The 18,717-nt window shown below is 44.8% G+C and overlaps 1 protein-coding gene across 1 annotated transcript; it reads right to left on the reverse strand.

The window, feature by feature from the left end:
- Window positions 1-3,664: 3,664 nt before the first annotated feature.
- egfl6 (EGF-like-domain, multiple 6) lies at window positions 3,665-14,710 on the reverse strand (the record flags this gene model as incomplete). The annotated part of the gene is made up of 13 exons (XM_084443071.1): window positions 3,665-3,769; window positions 3,964-4,226; window positions 4,480-4,575; window positions 5,006-5,083; window positions 9,153-9,422; window positions 9,983-10,045; window positions 11,219-11,341; window positions 11,433-11,567; window positions 11,963-12,082; window positions 12,187-12,306; window positions 12,493-12,585; window positions 12,923-13,029; window positions 14,637-14,710. The coding sequence occupies 13 exons, from the start codon at window positions 14,708-14,710 to the stop codon at window positions 3,665-3,667; spliced, it is 1,647 nt and encodes a 548-aa protein (XP_084299197.1).
- Between the last annotated feature and the right edge of the window lie 4,007 nt (window positions 14,711-18,717).

The raw sequence follows: 18,717 nt of genomic DNA on the forward strand, positions 1-18,717 counted from the left end.
AAATGAGACTGTTTCGTAACCAAAAATAAACGCCTCGGGGTACCTTTAAATATCAAAAATTATAATCATATTGGAAACTCAAAATTCTTGAAAAGTACTGGAGTCGAGCAGAGACTGATGCAAAAGAGTTTATTGAGTTCAACAGAGTCAACACCAATAAACCATTTTGAGTAGGTCCTGACACAACTGGACTTTTAAGAGTTTGTCATTATATTTTATACCCCAAATGAGTGCCCTCCTGACTAAATCCTTGCCTATTTTTAAAACAACTAATATGAGACCCAAATATGAGGACACGTCCAGGTCAATAGGCATATCTTATAGCATTATTCTAAAAATATTGGCATCTCGTCTGAACAGGTTGGAACCAGTTGGAATCAGTTTCTTGGGGAATTTCCAGTGTATCCAAACCAACAAACGAGTGCCTTGCCCGTGCACCTGGTCTTCCCTGCTGATTCAACAAGTTCTGTATGGCTTTACTCCAGTATTGGGTCCCTAGAGGAGATTTTTTAAAAGCTTTTATTCTCCAAGGTCATGTTATTCTGTATACAGGTGCATCCCTATACAGTATGCTCTGTCTAAACAAAGGTACATAGTCTACAACAAATGAGATTAGTCCTTACTTTTACAGTGTCACAAATGTGTTCCAGTGTGTTCATACATTGTGTTGCATAATCTTCCAGTGTGTTAGAAAAAGCTCTCAATGTTCCACAAAAATCCTCATCAAAGGATTGTATCGAGACAGATCTGGGGAAGGGTACAAAAAAGTTTCTGCAGCATTGAAGGTCCCAAAGAGCACAGTGGTCTCTATCATTCGTAAATGGAAGAAGTTTGGAACCACCAGGACTCTTCCTAGAGCCAAATTGAGCAATTGGGGGAGAAGAGCCTTGGTCAGGGAGGTGACCAAGAACCTAACGGTCACTCTGACAGAGCTCCAGCGTTTCTCTGTGGAGATGGGAGAACCTTTCAGAAGGACAACCATCTCTGCAGGACTCCACCAATCAGGCCTTTATGGTAGAGTCGCCAGATGGAAGCCTCTCCTCAGTAAAAGGCACATGACAGCCTGCTTGGAGTTTGCCAAAAGGCACCTAAAGGACTCTCAGACCATGAGAAACAAGGTTTTGCTGAACCTGGTTTGCTGAAACCAAGAATGAACTCTTTGGCCTGAATGCCAAGCGTCATATCTGGAGAAAACCAGGAGCCACTCATCACCTGGCTAATACCCTCCCTATGGTGAAGCTTGGTGGTGGAAGCATCATGCTGTGGGGATGTTTTTCTGCGGTAGGAACTATGAGACCTGTCAGGATAGAGGGAAAGATTAACCGAGCAAAGTACAGAGAGCCCACAGCCGAGACAACAAAGGAGTGGCTTCAGGACAAGTCTGTGAATGTCCTTGAGTGGCTCAGTGAGAGCCCACTTGAACCCGATTGAACATCTCTGGAAAGACCTGAAAATACCTGTGCACCAAGTAACGCTCCCCACCTAACCTGACAGAACTTGAGAGGATCTGCAGAGAAGAATAAGAGAAATAGGCCAAATACAGGTGTGCCAAGATTGTAGCGTCATACCCAAGAAGACATGAGGCTGTAATCGCTGCCACAGGTGCCTCAAAAAAGTACTGAGTAAAGGGTCTGAATACCTATTTACATGTGATATTTCAGTTTAAAAAAAAAACATTTACATTATTAAAAATAAACTTGTTTCACTTTGTCATACTGGGTATTGTGTGTAGATTTGTGTGAGGGGAAAAATAATTTAATCCATTTTGGAATAAGGCTATAACATAACAAAATCTGGAAGTGAAGGGGTGTGAGTACATTCCGGATGCACTGTACATTCCAATAGACATCCGCATTCAACTGGAGACGGGCATGGAGACAGTGGGGTATTTGTGACAGTACGTCAGTGTTTATTCCATGCAGTTGCTTGCTTTGATTGTATTCTCCTGGGTACCCTTTGCACTGTACAATAAATAACATGGGAAAGTGTCAGGATTGGTTGATCAGAATGCCATTTGATTTGATTTATTTGACATTTAGTTAAAATACATGGCGTAAAATACAGACATGGTTCCCAAACAAACTTCAAGGATAAAAAACACAGTCATGGACTTATTTCCATTGTGGTCCTTGGTCTCAAACATATAAAAACAGTACAACAAACAGACAGACATTGGTGAAAAAATACATTCAAAAGGAGACTGAGGAGGAGACCAGAGATTAACAACGAATCAGATGGCCAGGTACATTAGATGAGGCCAAGTATGGAGCTCATAAATTCAGGTATTAGTATGTACAGTAAGGGGGCTACGGGTGAGGAGGGAGGGACAGAAAGAGAGTGCTGGCCGTTGGTTTGGCGCCCCATTTGTTTTGTCTTGATGTTTTAGGAATCTGTATTGATGTGATGTCTTGTTTTAAGACATCACATCAACACGGTGACACAAATAGTACAGGTGAGAGGTAACACAGCACACACACTCACACACACACACACACACACACACACATGCAACTTCGGGGGTCACCGGTGGAATTTGTCTTCTGCATTTTCCCATCAAAGCTGTCCTCCTCCAGGGGTAGTCAGGAGCATTGGGCAGCCTCATCAGTGGCCCCCGGGGACCAAGTCCATGTGTTCACTCCAAGTCCTGGTCAGGGACAGGACTGAAGAGCATCTGTTCTTCTGCATGTTTTTCATATTAGCTTCTTATGGGAGGAAACCCTTGCAAACATGGAAAGAACATGCAAAATCCACCAGAAAGGCCCCCGGAGACCTTGCTGTGAGGCCACAGTGCTAAGTACTGCTTCAGCGTGCCGCACGTGATTTATGGGTTCAGTGTCTTGCTGAAGGACACCTTGGCACACTGCCGGGAGCTGGGATCGAACCGGGGACCTTGGGATCCCCATCCAGCCACTCTACCTCCTGAGCTACGTCTTGATCCTCCGCCGGTCGCTCTACCTCCCAAGCTACTTGCCGCAACACAAGGATGGAATTTGGTTAAAGAAAGGCTTAGAAAAACGTAGAAAAAAACATTTTTAATGTAATACAATATGAAAGCACAATTTACAGCAGTTATGAATTGTAACATACACTAATATGATCATTCAAACTAACAAACCTTCAAAAGAAGACTTCGGGGTGAATCTTATATTCATACTTTGATTTAATGAATGTAACTAGTCAAAATATGTCTTACATACTTTCTATTTTGCTGCTAACTTCACATACAAAAGCAACACACAATACTGTCTATGTTGACATGGATAGATCCTGACATTTCCTCATTAAACCTGAGATCTTATGTGAATATACTGTAGTGAACCACATGAAAATATTCATGATTTTTTTGCATTGCCATTTGCTATTGTGTCTTTAAAGGTAAAAGACACACTGAAACTCTAACTATGAGGTGCATCCATATCCATTCAATAGCCGACTGTGAATTGTTGAGCCGGTGTCAAACAATCAGTAATCATCAACTTTCCCTAATACTTGTATCGCCAAAACTCAGATACTACACATTGAGGCAGAGTCTCTGTAAGATATGTGTGTGGTACAGTATGTCACTGGCCACTCTGAGGAAGAGTCCGCTAAGATTAAGAAACGATCTCAGCCGGGTCTCTGGTACGGTACGTGGAGCGGACAGAGATCCTGGTAGAAGAGCAGTTTAAAAGATAGTTTCATCCTCTTGACAGGGACCTGACGTCAGCACAACGTTGTCCAGTCCAATCTCTCCTCCAACACCTCTACCACGCTCAGCCTCAAAGATCACCTGAAGGGGGGGGGGGGGGGGGTCATGGAGACAGAGTTAATGCTTAGATTTTTTGGGTAACGGGAACTTGTGAAGTCAACCCATGCAACACCACTGCATTATAGAACTCATGAAATACAAATATTCCAGGCACTATCATGAGTACCAGTCTGTGTTTTATTACTGCAGGTGTGTGGATTGGAACAGTGACTCACAGACTGCGGAGCCTCCTGCTTCCACGCCACGGTGAGCAGCTCCGTCTGCCAGCCCTGCCCCCGGCTGCTGCTCTGCTCCCACACCGGGTAGGCGTTGTTGTCCAGCAGCACCCTCAGCGAGCCCACCTGGGTGTCTGTCACGCGGTAGTTGAAGGTCAGGCAGAAGCTGCCCTGCTGGACCTTGTCGCTGAGCAGCAGCTTCAGCCTGGCCTGGTCCTTCGTCTCCCCCAGCAGGCCGCTCATCGCTATGTAGTACTCCACACCTGGGGGGGGGGGGGGGGGGCGGGATCAGGGGAAGGTCAGAAGTGGAAGTGTCAGCCGGATGGGGGTGATCATAAAAATGTTCTGCATTATGGAGTCTTCATCTCTGTATCTCTATTGTATGGGTTTGTTTGGCTATAATGTGATTGCGGTGAAGTATCGGCCTTCACTTTTCAGCCACTTTGTCAGTTGGGAGTATAACAGGCAACACACAGGGAATTCATTCTACTGAAACCACCTGAATGTGCACCATACCGTTTTCATGGTAGGCCACACTCCAGTCCATGTCGTCATCCTTGTCTTGCACCCACTCACAGGCTCCTTGATCAAAGTTGCAGTCCATAATGAATTCTGGATGGTAAAGTCAAGAGTTAGAAGTCTTAGCAGTAGAGTTGTGCAATAAAATCAATACAGCAATGCATCACAATATTTTTTTTCCACGATACTGTATCGATTTTCCGCAATACTTCCACGATTCTGCGATACAAGGAAAATATACAGAACAAGACAGAATAGATATAGATATAAAATGAAGGATAGAATTCAATCATCAATATATTATTCATCTTTTAAATTGTTTTAAAATGTCCTGCTGTATTTTTCAATTTTCAGTAATTTATGTAGAGTATCGCAATATGTATCGTATCATATGACAGTGTATCGTGATATAATGGTATTGTGATTTGTGACCTGTGTATCATGATACCTATCCTATTGTGAAGTCCTTGCCAATACCCAGCCCTACTTGGCAGTAAATATCAACAAATAAACTGAGGATTACCTTCCTGCATGGCTGCTATTCCAATTTCTTTGACTTCCGTTACGGGACCAAATACTGATTCAAAGTCCTCCGGAGCTGCTTTGAGAGAGAGAGATAACGCCAAGTCAGTGTCAGTGTATCACATGAGCTCTTTTGGTAAGCTATCAAGACACAGTATAATATTACATGTTAAGACTGATAGTTGTTTAGAAGTGGGGAAAAAATGATCGACAGTCAACAGGAAATAAGATGTGTCATTACTCTGTCTTAATATCAAAACAAGACATCTAAGATCTAAGCATTCCTCAGAAGGTATGTTATCCCTAAAGATCATTCCAACATTACGCAGTTGAAAGATTTCCCCTCATAAAACCAAAATCCCACGAGGGGTTTTTCAGCTGCGGGTGCCGACCTGCCCCACTGTCACTCATCTGCTGCGATAGCACCTTTTGACTGGAGGATATTGTAACTCAAGCGCTTTAAAGCTCTCGCAACAAACTTCCCCCTCAGTGAGCGTCCGCAGACAACCAGGTGTACGGTGGCTGAACTAATTGACCCTGCCCAGCGGGAGGGGGGGTTGTGTCGGAGGTGGCTGATGACAGACTCTCCCTCTGAGAGCTGTTTGCACAACAGCTGTTCTGAGGGGACGATAATAAAGGCTTGGAGTCTCTGCACATCCCTCCTTCCTTCCTTCACCCCCCCCCCCCCCCCCCCCCCTTCGTTGTGGATGGTAAGCAGCCCTGGGGAGGGTTGTGTCCCTGGGCGGCGCTCACATGCCGACAGAGTAAAATTCCTCCCTGGCGCTGATGGATGTCTCAGGGGCCTGTCTCCTCTTGCTGTCTGAGTCCTGATGGAGGCTCTGTCTGCCAGGCTTGTTTCCATAAAGATCAAGACGCGCACTGAAAGGCAGCCTCGTTACTGTCTCACTCCATGGCGCAAGTGATCCTTCGCCGATTCTATGGGTTCTTATCTTAAGCTGCAGAGCCAGGAGTCTGAGCCTGGAAGTAACAAGGACAGGACAGCGTGTGCAGACGTGTTTAGTATCAACGGTCAGGCTCCGATGTCTCTGAGTCCTTGCCATGCTTTAGCTGTATTGTTTTAATGGACTCATGGGCTCTTTACACTGCAAGGCCTGGTTTGCCTTCTGACCGTGAGAGCACTCAGAGGCTCAGAGGGGGGGAAGGTCATGGAGCCGGTCATGTGTGGCAATTTGAGGGATGGCTCAAGCACATCCTCCTGTTTCCCATGCGCGCCTGCATGTCTACTCATTTTGTATGGGATTGTCACTCTGACAGCACCGTTCCACAGCTGCATTTTGTCCTGAGGCCTACTCTCCACTCAGACGTTGATAAGGGTGAAACGGAGGACTCTTTTCAACTGAGTTTGCATATTACAATACTGATTTATTTCAGTAGGATTTAGTGTTTGATATTGTTGGGAAACATGAAACATGAATTATTCCCAATGTATGTGAGGCAGAAGAGATTCCCCACTACAGTCGGATTGCTACCCAATGTCATTCACAGAAGATGTGAGAGTGCAGAGCTGAACGTGAAGCCACAGGCTCCTGCTTCTCTCAGATCCAGTGATGTTTAGAGGCCTGACCTTGAGGCATGGTAAATCACAACCTCATGCTGTCCGACAGACAGGCCGACACTACACCGTTGCTTAGCAGTCCACCATGCAATATATCTTTTTAGCTGCGACCAGCAGCTCTATAGCTCACTCTGTCAGTTGGTCGGCCCACCAAGCTCCTGGATAACTCAAGAATAATGCTCTAAATTTGTCTGCTGCAACTAGAGCACTGACCTGATGAAGATCCATTAGGATCGAAACGTTGTTCGATAAAGTCTTTTAACTACAGCCAGTGTGCGGGTCTAAAAACATGCTTCAACTAAGAGTAATTATGCCAGAAAGAATTACTATGATTCGTCCATAGGTGGTGCTATAGTAACAAATACTAACAAATTTGTCAGATGCAGAAAAATCAAGTCAGATTTTTCTGCACGTTGAAAATTTGGCAAAACCTATAAAAGGTAACTCATGAAGTCTGATTGGTCTGAAATTTCACATATATGGTGCACGTCTCCATATAAGGTCTTACAGCTAAGAGATCCAGAGAAATTTGCATTAAAAAAAATGTGGATACAATTTTCAAGTGCTTATATAGCTTTTTACAACAATAATCTAGGGACTTGAAACTGGCTGGGCATGGAAAGCCCACAACCATGTTGTACCATGACAAAGCATTTGCAGATATCTGAAAAAAAACAAGGAAATGGCAGGCATTTGAAATTTGACCATAAGCAAATTGGGAAGCTAATGGTAATATAGCGCTTCTCAACCGGATTCAGTGACCATCGCACGTATATATATTCTTGGGTATTCTCTCCATCAAGGGTGATAAGGGTAAGTTGTTCTATTAAAACTATGTATACATTTTAAATTAAAAATCAAATATAAAATTAGCACTAATAATTTGACAATTTTGACTATAAACTCATCTCTCCCATTCTTCTTTTTAGCTGTGACTGGCAGCTCTATAGCTTGCTTTGTCGGTTGGTTAGTTGTTTGGTTGGTCCACAAAAATTGGGTCTTGCTGTACATGCGTGCTGCACATGCATGTATGTGATTGAAGCTATTGCAAATTTACGCTTGTTAAAAAATGCTGCAGTACACACACCTCACCTTCCCTGAGTGCAGTTAGCAAGTGTTGATAGATCATCTGACTCCCACAGCAGAGGCTCAGGTGATGTATAGTCTCCATTATATACTCTACTGTACACTGAAATACTGTGTACTGTTTACAAATGAACCATGCCCTGCGACCGGTTGGTCGCACTACAGTGAACCCGTCTAGTATCGGGGTCACAGGCTTGAGAGAGTCAGATAGCTAGCTCTCTTTCGGATTGCCGACAGCAGGGTTGTGTGACTGAATCCAGTCTCATCATAGGCCAATGTTCTCCTGATAAGTGTTTCGTTTTAGGTTCAGTTAACGTTTAATCAGTTAACCTTGCCCATCCTTAAACAGAACCAAAGCATCATCTCAGTTCATATCTCATGTTCCTTTTTAGACCGTATCCCCTACAGCCCTTTCTCATGATTCCAGCAATGTACCCAAATACTCCCAGGGTGCGCAGATACAATGCGGCCCATATCCGCCCAAGAAACATCATTGAGCGCACCTTTGGTGTGTTGCAAAACAAATTAATAGTTAAGCCTACTGCTTTTGCGTTTTCGCTCCTCTTCCATTGTGTAATTGTGGGATACAACATGCCAAACCCCTCATTTAAATAGGGATGTCTTCACACTTTTTGCACCTGTTGTCGTTCACGCAATTATCCTTGATAGATCATTTGTAAAATGCATTCCAACTAAACATGCAATCTGTAGGACTGCCAATGCAATTTTGCGCTCTTTATTTGGGATCTTAGTAGATAAAGCCTAAGTTGGGTGTGATTGGCTACCAAATTGGGTGTAAATGGGATAAAACCAGAAGAGGAAGAACCAGGCCAGGTTAAGCCTGGCTCATCGCTGATGGACATATACAACTGTTCTTTTGAAAGTTCTGAGGAAATTCCATTCCATGGGCTCCCCCCATCAGTGAAAGGTCTGTGATACAATTACTGTTTTTTGGCTAAGAGCAACAACTTCCAGAAAGATTATGGAAGCTAATTGGATGGAATGAGAGACACTGGATCAGAGCTATGCTCTGGAGGACGGCCACCTTCTACAACTGTACATTGTCTTCCTTCAAGCACGGCCAAGAAACCTGAGGCCTGAGAAATGAGCAGTCAGTTTTGGTGCCTGTAATTAGGGCAGAGCTTAGACTCCGTAAATTCTCTGTGACATGAAGTGCTGGCAAGAAAGGGTAATACCCGTCTTACAAAGGCAAGATGGTAACGGAGAGAGGAGACAGATGGACAGCTGTGTCATTAGATGTTGTTTAAACACCTTAAAATACTTTTTCTCATCAGAAAAGGACAGTTTATTTTCTTGTTTATTCACAGCAGTGGTTTTTCTGAAGGAGTAGGACGGCTGCATATCACATGTGCTCTGGTTTGTGTAAATGTCCGTAGGATCTGTTTGTTTCATCAGATTTGGGGCCACCCATGCTAACAATAAAGACGGATTAGTGGGAAAGGGAGCTAGCGGAAGGGAGGCTTACTGAAAACGTCTCCTCTTGGACTGAGCTGGTTGTCCTCCTCTACCTCCTCCTCTTCCTCCTCCTCAGGGACTTCCTCCTCTTCCTCCTCCCCAGCAGGGAACGGCTCCCGCCCCACCTCTACCGAGCCTATGTAAACCTCTCCTTCGTAGTCGAAGGGCTGCAGGCGAATCTGAGGAGGAGGGGTCACCTGGGGCTCAGGGATGACGTTCTTAATCTCCTCGTCCAGCTTTCCTCCCAGAATCACAGGCCTCACTGGGGAGTCTGGGATCGCTGCAGGAAGAGGAAACGGGTCAGACCTCTGGAACAGCCATCACAACATGGAATCTGCATTAGCGATTCTAAGGTGCACTACTCTATTAACTTACTGTCAGAGATGTCACATCTGTTGTTGTAAAAGGTGATAAGCTCCCAATGACTTACCTGGCTGCATAGAAAATACATTTTCTTTGGAGTACATTTGATTGTCAATGACTGACAGGTGTACACAGAGTGTAGGGTAACAGACAGGAATATCATACTCCATGCAGGTGAAGCATGGCAGGAAGACAGCATACTGTGTGTGGACAGTAATGTACTGCTCTATGCACAAGCAAGGGGACTTTGTAGCATACATTAGAAGTCTGGAATGGTTTCATGCTGAGTTCTGCACCTCATATCAAGCTCTGTATGGTGAGGTCATATAGCCAGCCTGGAGCAACGAGGGAAGGGGTGGGGGGTGGGGGGATCACAAAGCACAGTGATAGGCAAGAAGATATGGGTGGGAGGGGTGGGGCTGCAGGGCGGGGTGCGAACAGAGGAAGCCGAGAGTCTTGCATTCCACACAGTCTCACCATTGAGGAACTCATCTGCACTGCCTCTGTCTCCGTCCCATGTGTTGTGATAAAAGGGCTTGACTACAAAACATAAAGGCATCTTGATTTACACAGGGCCCCCTCCCCTGGCCTGTAGTTTCTCTCGCCTGCTGTGTAACCTAATATAGAAGCGTCCTGCGTGAGGTTCAGTGAGCTCACCGATGGCTCCCATGCACCAGACCTGCCTTAACGCCGTCCTTCATAGGGCTGGCTTTGCTACAAAAGCAGATATTTACCCAGGTGTGATTTCAATTGGGGGCTCTTCTCTCTGACTAACATCTGTAGAGTGCAGACAGGCCTGAAAACAGGAAGCTGGCCTTGGCAGCTCACATGTTAGCTGGTGTTTTAACAGCACAGATGAAATATGCTACGGTACAGGAACTAAGAATTTGAAGCTAAAGATGTTGTAGATACTTTTTAGCTGCGACCAACAGCTCTATAGCTCGCTCTGTCAGTCGGTTGGTTGGTCGGTCCACAAAACTGTCCACAAAAGTGGAATTCTGCTCTTGTCCATACCACAGCAGCACCACAGCTGTTACTAATCCACTAATTACCATTATACAAGAGAGGAGAAGACTCAGTTTCCGCAGATTAAAAATGCTTGTGGCCTACTCTATAGCTTGTATGTGGTTGCAGCTATGGTGAATTCGCACTTGTAAAGCCTCCTACAGACTGTGCGATTTTGGGCTGTCCTAGACAAAAGATTACCAATCTTGGCAATCTCTGTGGTTGTGGCTCCAAAACGGAGGTCCTACATCACACTGGGGGTGAGGTTCAAAGATGACCAATATCATGGTCTTGCAACCAAAGATAGCCTGCGACAAATATCTGAGTGTCAGAAACTTAGGGGGATCATCTCACCTCATATTGACTTGTCTCGTAGCCGCTTGTAGCCTACAGTACGATTCAGAAGTGTCTCATCGCACAGTGTACATGCATGGTCGTACCCAAGATTATAGATTTGTGTCACAAAGTGTGGCTTGCAATAAACTTATAAGATTGAAAAAATATCACAGTCTGTAGGAGGCTTTACTCCATTTTCAGATGCAAGCTCTCGGATATTTAGAGGGATGGATATCTACTGCACAGTTAGTCTCCTGGAAATAAACACTGACTAATCTGAGCCCCGTTGCACACCAACAATCTATGAAATGTTGTCCACTCTCACAATGTCTAAAGATCGGCACATAGTAGGCTACTGTCGATATTCCTCACCTGAGCAGTCGAAGCCACTACCACGGAAGCCAGGCTTGCACTTGCACTTGTAGGAGCCCTGAGTGTTCAGGCAGATGGCGTGGTGGCTGCACTTGTGAGTGTTGGCTACACATTCGTTGATGTCTGGAAAAACAGTGAAGCTGTTTTGAGCTCTTCTAACACACAAACGGTACCATGTTGGTGACATACAGGTCTGGGAGATTGTATACCTTACCTACACAGTCATATTTTCCGTCAACGTACTTCAGATCAAAGCCGTTCTGGCACTTGCAGTAGTAGCTTCCGAAGGTGTTAATGCACTGCCTGTTGTATGGGCAAAGGTTCTTGCCTGTTACACATTCATCAATATCTAATGTGAGAGAAAGGCAAAGGCGGATTGTTAGTTAACATGAAGTCAATGACATCTGATTTCTCCATCCTAACAAAATCACCTACCAATGCTTATTTGATTTATGTTTATTACAGTGGAATATTGACTCCAGTCCACACAAGTAGTTTAGATGGAAGAAACTCAACTGTTTTATCTGACTGGCTACAGATGATTATGTTCTCATGTTAAAAGCCTTGAGACAAAACCAGGACTGTGAAACCACATAATGGCCGTCTTTACGAAGCTGTCTGAGAGCTGACCTCTTCGTGGTGGACACTGCTAATCTACGAACTGGGGAGAGGTCTAATGAGATGACCAAGATGAGAAAGTCCCAGTTGAATAGATGGTTTATGACTGTGTTGAGCGATACTCACCCACACAATTCCTCTCATCAGGGCCCAGCTGCAGGCCCGTGGACGGGCAGAGACAGCGGATCTCCCCCTGCACCTCCTCACAGCCATACTGGCAGTGCGCCAGAGAGCAAGTCCTGGAGTCTGCACACACGCATTTACATTGAACGTTAGCTCTTTGTAGCTTTCCCAACTATACAGTGCATACAGATACAGTAATAGACTGACGTCTGTCTGGAGTGACTCACTGGCACAGGATCCGTCAGGCATGAGGGTGTAGCCGTTCAAACAGTAACACATGTAGCTGCCGTGGGTGTTCATGCAACGGTGTTCACATGGGCGTGGCTTCAGGCCACACTCGTTCAGGTCTGCAGAAAGAAAGAATCTCACGCTCACACTGACATTCTGACGGACTCATCAAGACATATAGAGATGACACTGGACTGAGAAAAGTGGGCGTTTGAAATGTTGATGCTGTTGATGTCTGTGAAGAGACCAGCAGTTTGACCTGCCACGCGTCTCGTCCCATCCCCATCACACTAACCACCACTGACCTTGACTGCACGTCTTCCCGGTGTATCCTGGGAAACATTTGCATTTGTTGGGTCCGACACACTCTCCATGCTTGCACCCATGCTCACACTGAGCTGTTAAAGCGTTCACCAGGAGGGGAGCATACCACCATCAACCAATGGTGGTTGAGAGAGAGGGAGAGAGGGGGGTTATACAGGTTCACCGACATGAACTGAAACCACATAACATATCCCAGTGGTAATTTAGTCCACATTTTCTGGGGTAGGAAAATATCCCACCACAAAAGAATAACACATCCGATCCCTCATTCTGCAGAGGTCGTGGTTGAGTTGAATTTTTCCATTCACTGAATATCCATTTGATCCATAAACTGCAATGAACAGTGCAGCTGACGATGAGAATTAAGAGTTACTTGATAACTAGCTTTTACAAAACTGTGAAGGTGCCTACCTTCACACTGGCCTTTGCTGTTCTTCTTCCAGCCATAGCAGCACTCCAGCCGTCTGCCATAGCGACACACACCTGGTTGGCTTCCGGCAGGTACTTGTCTATAGTGCCTGCAGGTGATGAAACGGAAGCCAGGGACAGACAGCTCTGTCATTAACACAACGTCCATCTCTGTGACCTTCAGCTCCACTGCACTTTGGATACGAATCTGATCCAATAGGGCTTCATGCCCTGAGGCCAAGGGGTCATTCTGAACTGATTGAAATCATTGCTCTTACTTTCTTGGAATAGAGTACAGTATATTTAGTCAGCAAAAGAAAGTTGGCTGATCATGGTCGTCAAATTACATCACAGAAAGGCAAAGATAATACTCACAGAAAATGTATTACAGATAGGAAATAGAACTTGGTGAAATGACCCCCTGGGTTTCAACCTTAACACGTCTATACGGGTCTCGTTTAGCCTTCCCCAAATACAGGCCTTTAGGCATCCATATCCAATTATGGCCCTAATGCCAGTGCTGTGGAAAACAAAGAAGCCAAATAAAGTTTCCCCCGGCAGCATGAGTCCCCCCTTCAGAGAGAACAGGATGACAGGATGTAGGTTACAGAGAGGGAAAGAGACTACCTAAGTCTCTACTTAGGTTTAATCAGACATTTCTCAGAAGTGTTGCACAGATACCCTAAACAGGAACCTATTTCCTCTTTTTTTAATTACTGCCATACGCACATAATTAAAGTTACTCCCTGTCACCTATGGCAAATCAGCACACTTGAAACTACATACTGTTGTGATTGCCTTGCACGTGTATTTTTAAGATGAAGATTGGGATTGGGATGTCAGTGTGCCACTTCCCCACGCTTGGTTTAGGGCCCTCAACGGACCACAGCACAGTAGTTCTGGGAAAGAGAGAGATCTGGTGAAACCTTTAGTGGCTCCTGATCGTATCTGATGTTGATAGCAGTTATCTGGGGAGCCCTGTTACCCCTAGCCCAGTGCCAGACACAAATGTCCCATATGTCCTGGCGTCCTAAAAGCAGTCCTGGCTCCAGGGCGACTGAAGGAATCTGAGACTTCTTTGAAAATCAACCAGAATAGCCTCCAGGAGAGGGGCCGCTAAGTTTGACAGGTGTCCCTCCTCAGTTATTAACAGTTGCTGTGCCACATTTAGCTGACACAGCCTTGTGCCCTGTGAAGTCCCCTCCACCGTGCAGACAGACAGAGTCTGGATGTGGACACATGCCACCAAAACAACAGTTAACCTACAGTAGCTACCATATTCCCCTGTAATCTTGCAATCTAAACACCAAGATGTCATTGTTTTCTTATTAGCTGCACAATGCACAACACATTTCTTTGTAATATCTCAAGTTGAGTATCTGGAACATATACCTAACATCAGCTCAGCATCTTTACAATGTGGGTAACATGATGTTATCAAAAGTAATGGTGGGCTGTGTGTATTTGACGTCATCAGCACACAGCTGTGGTTGCTACTTTACTGGCTGTTTGTGATGTGACGATCACTTTTACACCGCTACCCTTGACAATGCAGATGCATCACACCAATAAACACAGTGCTTTGCACCTGCTGAACACGCTGTAGTAAACAGATGTAATGACAAAAGCATGATCTCCACAGCACAACATGTACATTAGGGCTTTTCTTGCCAATTTTCCTATAGAGGTCCATGGAAATGATTGATATCTGACTTACCTGTTGGAGTCGGCGCTCCCCATGGAGATGTAAAACAATAGGAGCAAAGCGCCGGTCCAGGTGAAGGGCTGCATGTCTGACTGGGTATAGCTTAACTTCTCTCTCCCTACCTCTCTTACAGGCTCTCCCCTCCTCTTTCTCTCTGTCTGTCTCTGACTGGGCTGATAGTGGCTCTGCTGTTGTCTGTCTGTCTGTCTGTCTGTCTGTCTGTCTGTCTGTCTGTCTGTCTGTCTGTCTGTCTGTCTGTCTGTCTGTCTGTCTGTCTTCTCCTTCCAGGGGCTTCCTCTAACTCTGTACACTCACCCAGCCAGACTGGGGATCCCAGCAATATGTCGTCTCAATTGAGTCTTCACACACGCAAGTCTCTTCCTGCTCGTGTGCTCCCCCCCCCCCCCCCCCACACACACACTCATTCACTCACTCACTCACTCACACTCCCCTCCCCTCCCCTCCCCTCCCCTCCCCTCCCCTCCCCTCCCCTCCCCTCCCCTCCCCTCCCCTCCACTCAGCTCTCTCTCTCTCTCTCTCTCTCTCTCTCTCTCTCTCTCTCTCTCTCTTCTCCTCTCACTCTCAAAACAGCAGGGGTTCTGATCTGAGTCCCATATGTTGTGTCGTCCTCCTCTCTCTCTCTCTGAAATTCCAAGGGTGGGTTGTCGGCCCACCGTGTGACAGGGTGGTGGGGAGGGCCGTAGCGGGGGGGAGGGTTGTTGGGGGGGATGATGCCGGTGGTGGGGGAACACACCAAATATCCCTAACCCCGTAACCCAATCCAGGCACGCGTGATTGATGGAGCACTTCCTGTAGCACTTCACCAGCACTAGTACTTCTGATGCTTGTGAGTCCGTCTCAGAGTACCATACCTACGCCAACGTTTAGCTTCAACGTAATTCCATTTATGTCTAGTTTAGCTAACATTGTCCTTGTTGGTAATCAACTGGACCCTCAGCTAATTGTGGGTGTCTGTCATGTGCAGGCTTGCCATTAGCAGCTGCTCCGCCCTTTGATGTCCTGCTCACAAGTAGCACCCATAAAGCCCCCGCTCCCACACATGCTAATTCCAAGTTCAAGCAAAGCTAATGTTAGCCATAAAAGTGCTTAATGAGTTCACAGACTTTCAAAGTGAACTCCGACATCTGGTCCAGCTCAGCTGCTTTTGCCCTTAGCTCAGGTACTGGTGCCATGGGAACGCTGGGGGATATCAGGTTCACATTTACTCTTTCTGGAACAGGGTGATGTTCTACAACCTTTTCCTATTGGGGGATTGCCAAGTTACTTCGCTTAACATGGTTTGCAATAGTGAGATTTACCTAAGTCAAGTTTAAAACCAGTCAATACACATCCTCCAGTGTTCTTTTTTATATTCACTAGTCTAAATAAAAGTTTCAGGCTACGGTGTACGGTGCAGTATTACCATTACAATCCTCTTTCCCTCAAAGTAATGATTTGTGGAAGTCTGCCATTTTGTTCTGGAACCCTTTGTGGGGTTTTGCTTATATCCAGAACCTTCAAACAAGTTTTGCTTGTCTATACATTGAGTTCAGATGAACAACAGAAATGACTTGCACGTGAGGATTAGAAAGCTTGGTTGGTTCAGCTCCAATATACAGTTCTGTGATTTTTCCACCAGGGCAGGGTTGACATGTTCATGTACAGTACTGCACTTTATTACTGTAGCTACACTCACTGGCTAGACATCTGAGAATATGAAACATGGTGCATATTTATCATATTCGTTTCAAGCCCCAAAAGTGTAACAACAAGATTTTAAATCGATATCTAAAATCAACTTGATCATTATTTGATCAACATGTCAGTGGAAAAAGTGGCTGGAAAACCGGATTTAGGCGGCACGGTTGCTGTCACATTCAATGACGGCCTAATGTCAACAAAACCCAGTCCTGACACAGCCCAAAGCCTTAACTTGACTTGAAAGTAAATCTCTCTCTGTAAAAGCAAACAAGGTTTATTCCGTCTCGAAGCTAATCTCCTAGAGCAGTCTTGGGGCGATGCAGCACTGTGGGGAAAGGAGAGGGCTCTGCTATCACTGAACAGGTCTGTGGAAGGAAAATGGGACAAGCCCAGATCTTCTCTTAGAATGATAATCTAACCAGAGCTCTGATATGCATGACCGGCTGTGTGGTTGTAGAGGTAACATTTCCATTAAGTCTTGCACAGTAATACATCAATTTATTGTAGGACATAAAGGACATAAATAATGTCTTCATGTCCTTGATAGAGGAAAATACTGTATTACAGCACATCAAGGAAATACTAAACCACCAGATGAAAATGGCTCCTTCAAACATGACAGGAATGCTCAACGTTGTTTTTGGCGGTAGCCTCAGATGTAACATTTTTGAATGACATGTACTCTTATTGTTATCATCAGAGAGATACTTAATGATGCGAGAAAGATGGCAAACCAGCAGACGCTGACCTGCTCAGCCCAGGTGTGCCTCTGTCATAAAAATCTCTCTCACAAGTTATCTTCTAGGGGTGGAATTCTTCCGGCTGAGATATATGGCATAATAAGAATCTCTGGGATGACTCCGGATCCCTTGGAGAAGACTCCAATCATCACAGAGAGAAGCACTTGAAACAAAGATGTGTTTTTATAGGCGATGTTGTACTGTTCAACCCTGTCAAAGTAACTGCCTGATGTACTGCAATAAATAGCTTTGAGAAAAAGAACATTTTGATGTTTCATCATGTCATGTGGTTATCCATTGTAATCTGTTTTTTATAATAATAATAATAATAATAATAACAATAATAATAACAGTAAAATGATGTGAATTACATACATTATTATTATTGTTGTTATTATTATTATTATTATAATAAAAAAGAGTTACATTTCCCTTGTATCAGGTATCTTTACGCCTGATACAGTAGATTACTGTATAGACTTTTACTTCTTGTGTAATTTCTCAATTGTGTTTTTGAAGTTATCTGTCATGTCAATGTCAATGTCATTTTATTTATAATAGCACCATTCATACAAATTAATGTAGCACATAGTGCTTTCCATAGAATCTCCAAAGAGATGGATAAAAACACAAATCATAAAAACACTGTGAGAACAGATTTAAAAGTAAAGAAGTAAAATAATAAAAAATGAAAGATAGTTTAAAATAGAATAAAAACTAGTGCTGCGAGCAGCAGTGAGCGGGCCCTCGCACCCCACGCGGGTCGGGGTGTGGCGCCGTTAAAGGGTGTGCTATTTCGGTGTCCAGTACTGACAGAAACTTCCTGTCACCAGTAGGTGGCGCTCTAAGCGTGACTCAATACCGACGCATAGATGTGTTCAGGACGGTACCTTGATGAAGCGTGAGAAATGTTGTGTAAATCGGACAAAGTATGTAGGAGTTATGAGGACTTCCTGTAAGCGGTAGGTGGCGCTGTAGGTATGACGCAATACTGACCTACAGATGTGTTCAAGATGCGACCTTCATCAAGCATGAGCAATTTGGAGTAAATCGGATAATGTATGTAGGAGTTATGAGTACTTCCTGTTTCACCAGTAGGTGGCGCTGTAAGTGTAACTCAATACCGACGCATAGATGTGTTCAGAAGGTGACCTTCATGAAGCGTCAGCAATTTGGTGCAAATCGGATGATGTATGCAGGAGTTATGAGGACTTCCTGTTTCACCAATAGGTGGCGCTATAAGTATGACGCAATACTGACACATAGATGTGTTCAGGACAGAACCGTCATGAAGCGTGAGATAAATCGGACAAATCGGATAATGTATGGAGGAGTTATGAGGACTTCCTGTTTCACCAATAGGTGGCGCTATAAGTATGATGCAATACTGACACATAGATGTGTTCAGGACAGAACCGTCATGAAGCGTGAGATATATCGGACAAATCCGATAATGTATGGAGGAGTTATGGGGACTTCCTGTTTCACCAATAGGTGGCGCTATACGTATGACGCAATACTGACACATAGATGTGTTCAGGACAGAACCGTCATGAAGCGTGAGCTATATCGGACAAATTGGATAATGTATGGAGGAGTTATGAGGACTTCCTGTTTCACCAATAGGTGGCGCTATAAGTATGACGCAATAC

Source organism: Borostomias antarcticus, assembly GCF_949987555.1.
Source record: "Borostomias antarcticus genome assembly, chromosome: 9".
NCBI lineage: Eukaryota > Metazoa > Chordata > Actinopteri > Stomiiformes > Stomiidae > Borostomias > Borostomias antarcticus.